Source organism: Podarcis filfolensis, assembly GCF_964270895.1.
Source record: "Podarcis filfolensis genome assembly, chromosome: 18".
Taxonomy (NCBI): Eukaryota; Metazoa; Chordata; class Lepidosauria; order Squamata; family Lacertidae; genus Podarcis; species Podarcis filfolensis.
In genome coordinates this window covers 12,430,184-12,432,251 of record NC_139622.1, presented here as the reverse complement: position 1 = coordinate 12,432,251, position 2,068 = coordinate 12,430,184, and the positions used below count along the sequence as shown (strand labels likewise).

General features: G+C 50.0%; 1 protein-coding gene across 1 annotated transcript in view; it reads left to right on the top strand.

Moving 5' to 3' along the window:
* PIK3R2 (phosphoinositide-3-kinase regulatory subunit 2) overlaps positions 1-1,779 on the top strand; it is an 18,365-nt gene extending 16,586 nt beyond the window's left edge. Inside the window, 3 exon segments of the mRNA XM_083594512.1 lie at positions 377-545; positions 547-548; positions 1,449-1,779. Of these exon segments, the coding sequence (XP_083450638.1) occupies positions 377-545; positions 547-548; positions 1,449-1,638 (361 nt within the window). The 3' untranslated portion in view covers positions 1,639-1,779.
* Positions 1,780-2,068: the final 289 nt, after the last annotated feature.

Here is a 2,068-nt window from a genome sequence, read left to right as displayed (position 1 = left end):
CCTTTCATTTTATTCTGACAGAGTAACAATCCCAAATAAACAAGAATAAAAACGGACACCCCCCCACCAAGACCCTTCCATTTTAACTTCCCAATTCTTAACACAACACGGCCCACAAAACATTTCCATCCTTCGCAGAATCATCTCGTTCTTCCTTCCGTTCCTTCGTTCCCCCGGTGGGTCTCTGCCACCTCGACATCACATCCCATCGGCCTCGATCTTTCGGCGCCTCGGCTGTCCCCCCTTCGGAGGCGGGATACTGGGGAACGGCCAGAACTGGGCCGCTGGGCATCCAGACTGGGCACGGAGGAGACCCCTTTCCCCTTGGCCAACGGGGGTCTCTCCTTTTGCTGCAACCTTTCCGCTTTTTCGGCAGCCACTACTCCATGATGGAGGATGAGGAGGAGCTCCCGCACCATGAGGAGCGGACGTGGTACGTGGGCAAGATCAACCGCACGCAGGCCGAGGAGATGCTGGCCGGCAAGAGAGACGGCACCTTCCTCATCCGGGAGAGCAGCCAGCGAGGCTGCTACGCCTGCTCTGTCCGTGTGAGTCTCGGGGGGATGGGACACCGGGGGGGTCATCCATCCCAACCTCCTGGCAACCCATTGGGTTTTTTTTTAAAAGATATTTATTGAGATTTTACAAAAACATAAGTTTACAAAACAGAAAAAAGTCATATAGAAAGAAAAAGATACAAAAAAGAGAACATAGAAAAATACATAAAAAAGAAAAAAGAAGAATAAAAATACAAAAAACAAATAGCTAAAAAAGAATTAAAAACAAATCCGTTTTTTTGTAACTTTAAACTCATTAGCTTGTTTCCTTGGCCTCCTCACACCTCCCCTTTTTGTATTCCCATTTAAATAATCAAATCAGCAAATCCTTACCCTCTTTCGGTTATCTTAACTCTATATCTTTAATTGCTTTCCCAGTTTGGAAAGCAGTTCCTGCTTTCGTTATGCGCGTGCCAGAGAAGTTGTGCGGTTGCGGGATTGTAGAGTCGCGGGGCGGGACCCCGGGGGTCATCCATCCCAACCCGCCGGCGACGCGTCGGTTTTTAATTGCTTTCCCAGTTTCGGAAGGGGGAAAACGGTGCCTGCTTTTATTAAGTGTGCGCCAGAGAGCAGTTGTGCAGTTGCAGGATGGTAGAGCCGGGGAGTGGGGACCCTTCACGATTTAAATCCCTGGTCATAAGACTCAGATTTAAATCTTTTTTACGGAAAGGTTCAGCCTTGCTGGCATTGCCTCGATATTTACAACCAGACGAATTTTCAGAGCCGTTTTTACAGTTACCTGCTTCACGGCTGCAAAACCAGGCCGTGATATTTTGCCCTGGCCTTTAAAGAGATGCCCGTCTTGTGGAACGATACTGAACCTTCATATTTCAAGGAGCCGTTCAACGCCTTCTCTCTGACGCTTTCCCCCTTCTTGCGCCCGCTCCGCAGGGTCGACGGCGACACCAAGCACTGCGTCATCTACAAGACGGCCACCGGCTTCGGTTTTGCGGAGCCCTACAACCTCTACGCTTCTCTCAAGGAATTGGTCCTCCACTACAAACACACCTCGCTGGTGCAACACAACGACTCGCTCAACGTCACCTTGGCCTACCCCATTTTCCCGCTGCCCCCCAGATGAAGGCCGGGGCAGCCGGGTTGGGGGGGCTCCACGAAATTCCCCCTCCCCGAAAAACTGCTCCTTTCCCCCTCTCTATACCCCCTCTCCCTTTCGCCCCCAAACCCAATATATATATATATATCTCAATTATTTTCCTTTGCAGCAGCATTCGGGGGCTGTTTTCCTTTCCAACTTTTCCCTTTCTTTTTGGTGCTAGCGATGCTTTTCCCACTGGGGGGGTGGGCAGCGACTTTCCTAAAGCTTTTTTAGGTCCCCCCCCTCCTAAAAAAACAACCAACGCTCCTTATCTGTGAAGGACGGGCATAGATCTTATTTTTCTTGGCAGAGACAAATCTGGTACTCGCTGTTCCCCTGGGGACAGTTCGGCTCCTTTCGTTTCGCAGGGGGGCACTCCTATTTTTAATTTTATTTTTTATGCCGCTCCCCAGCC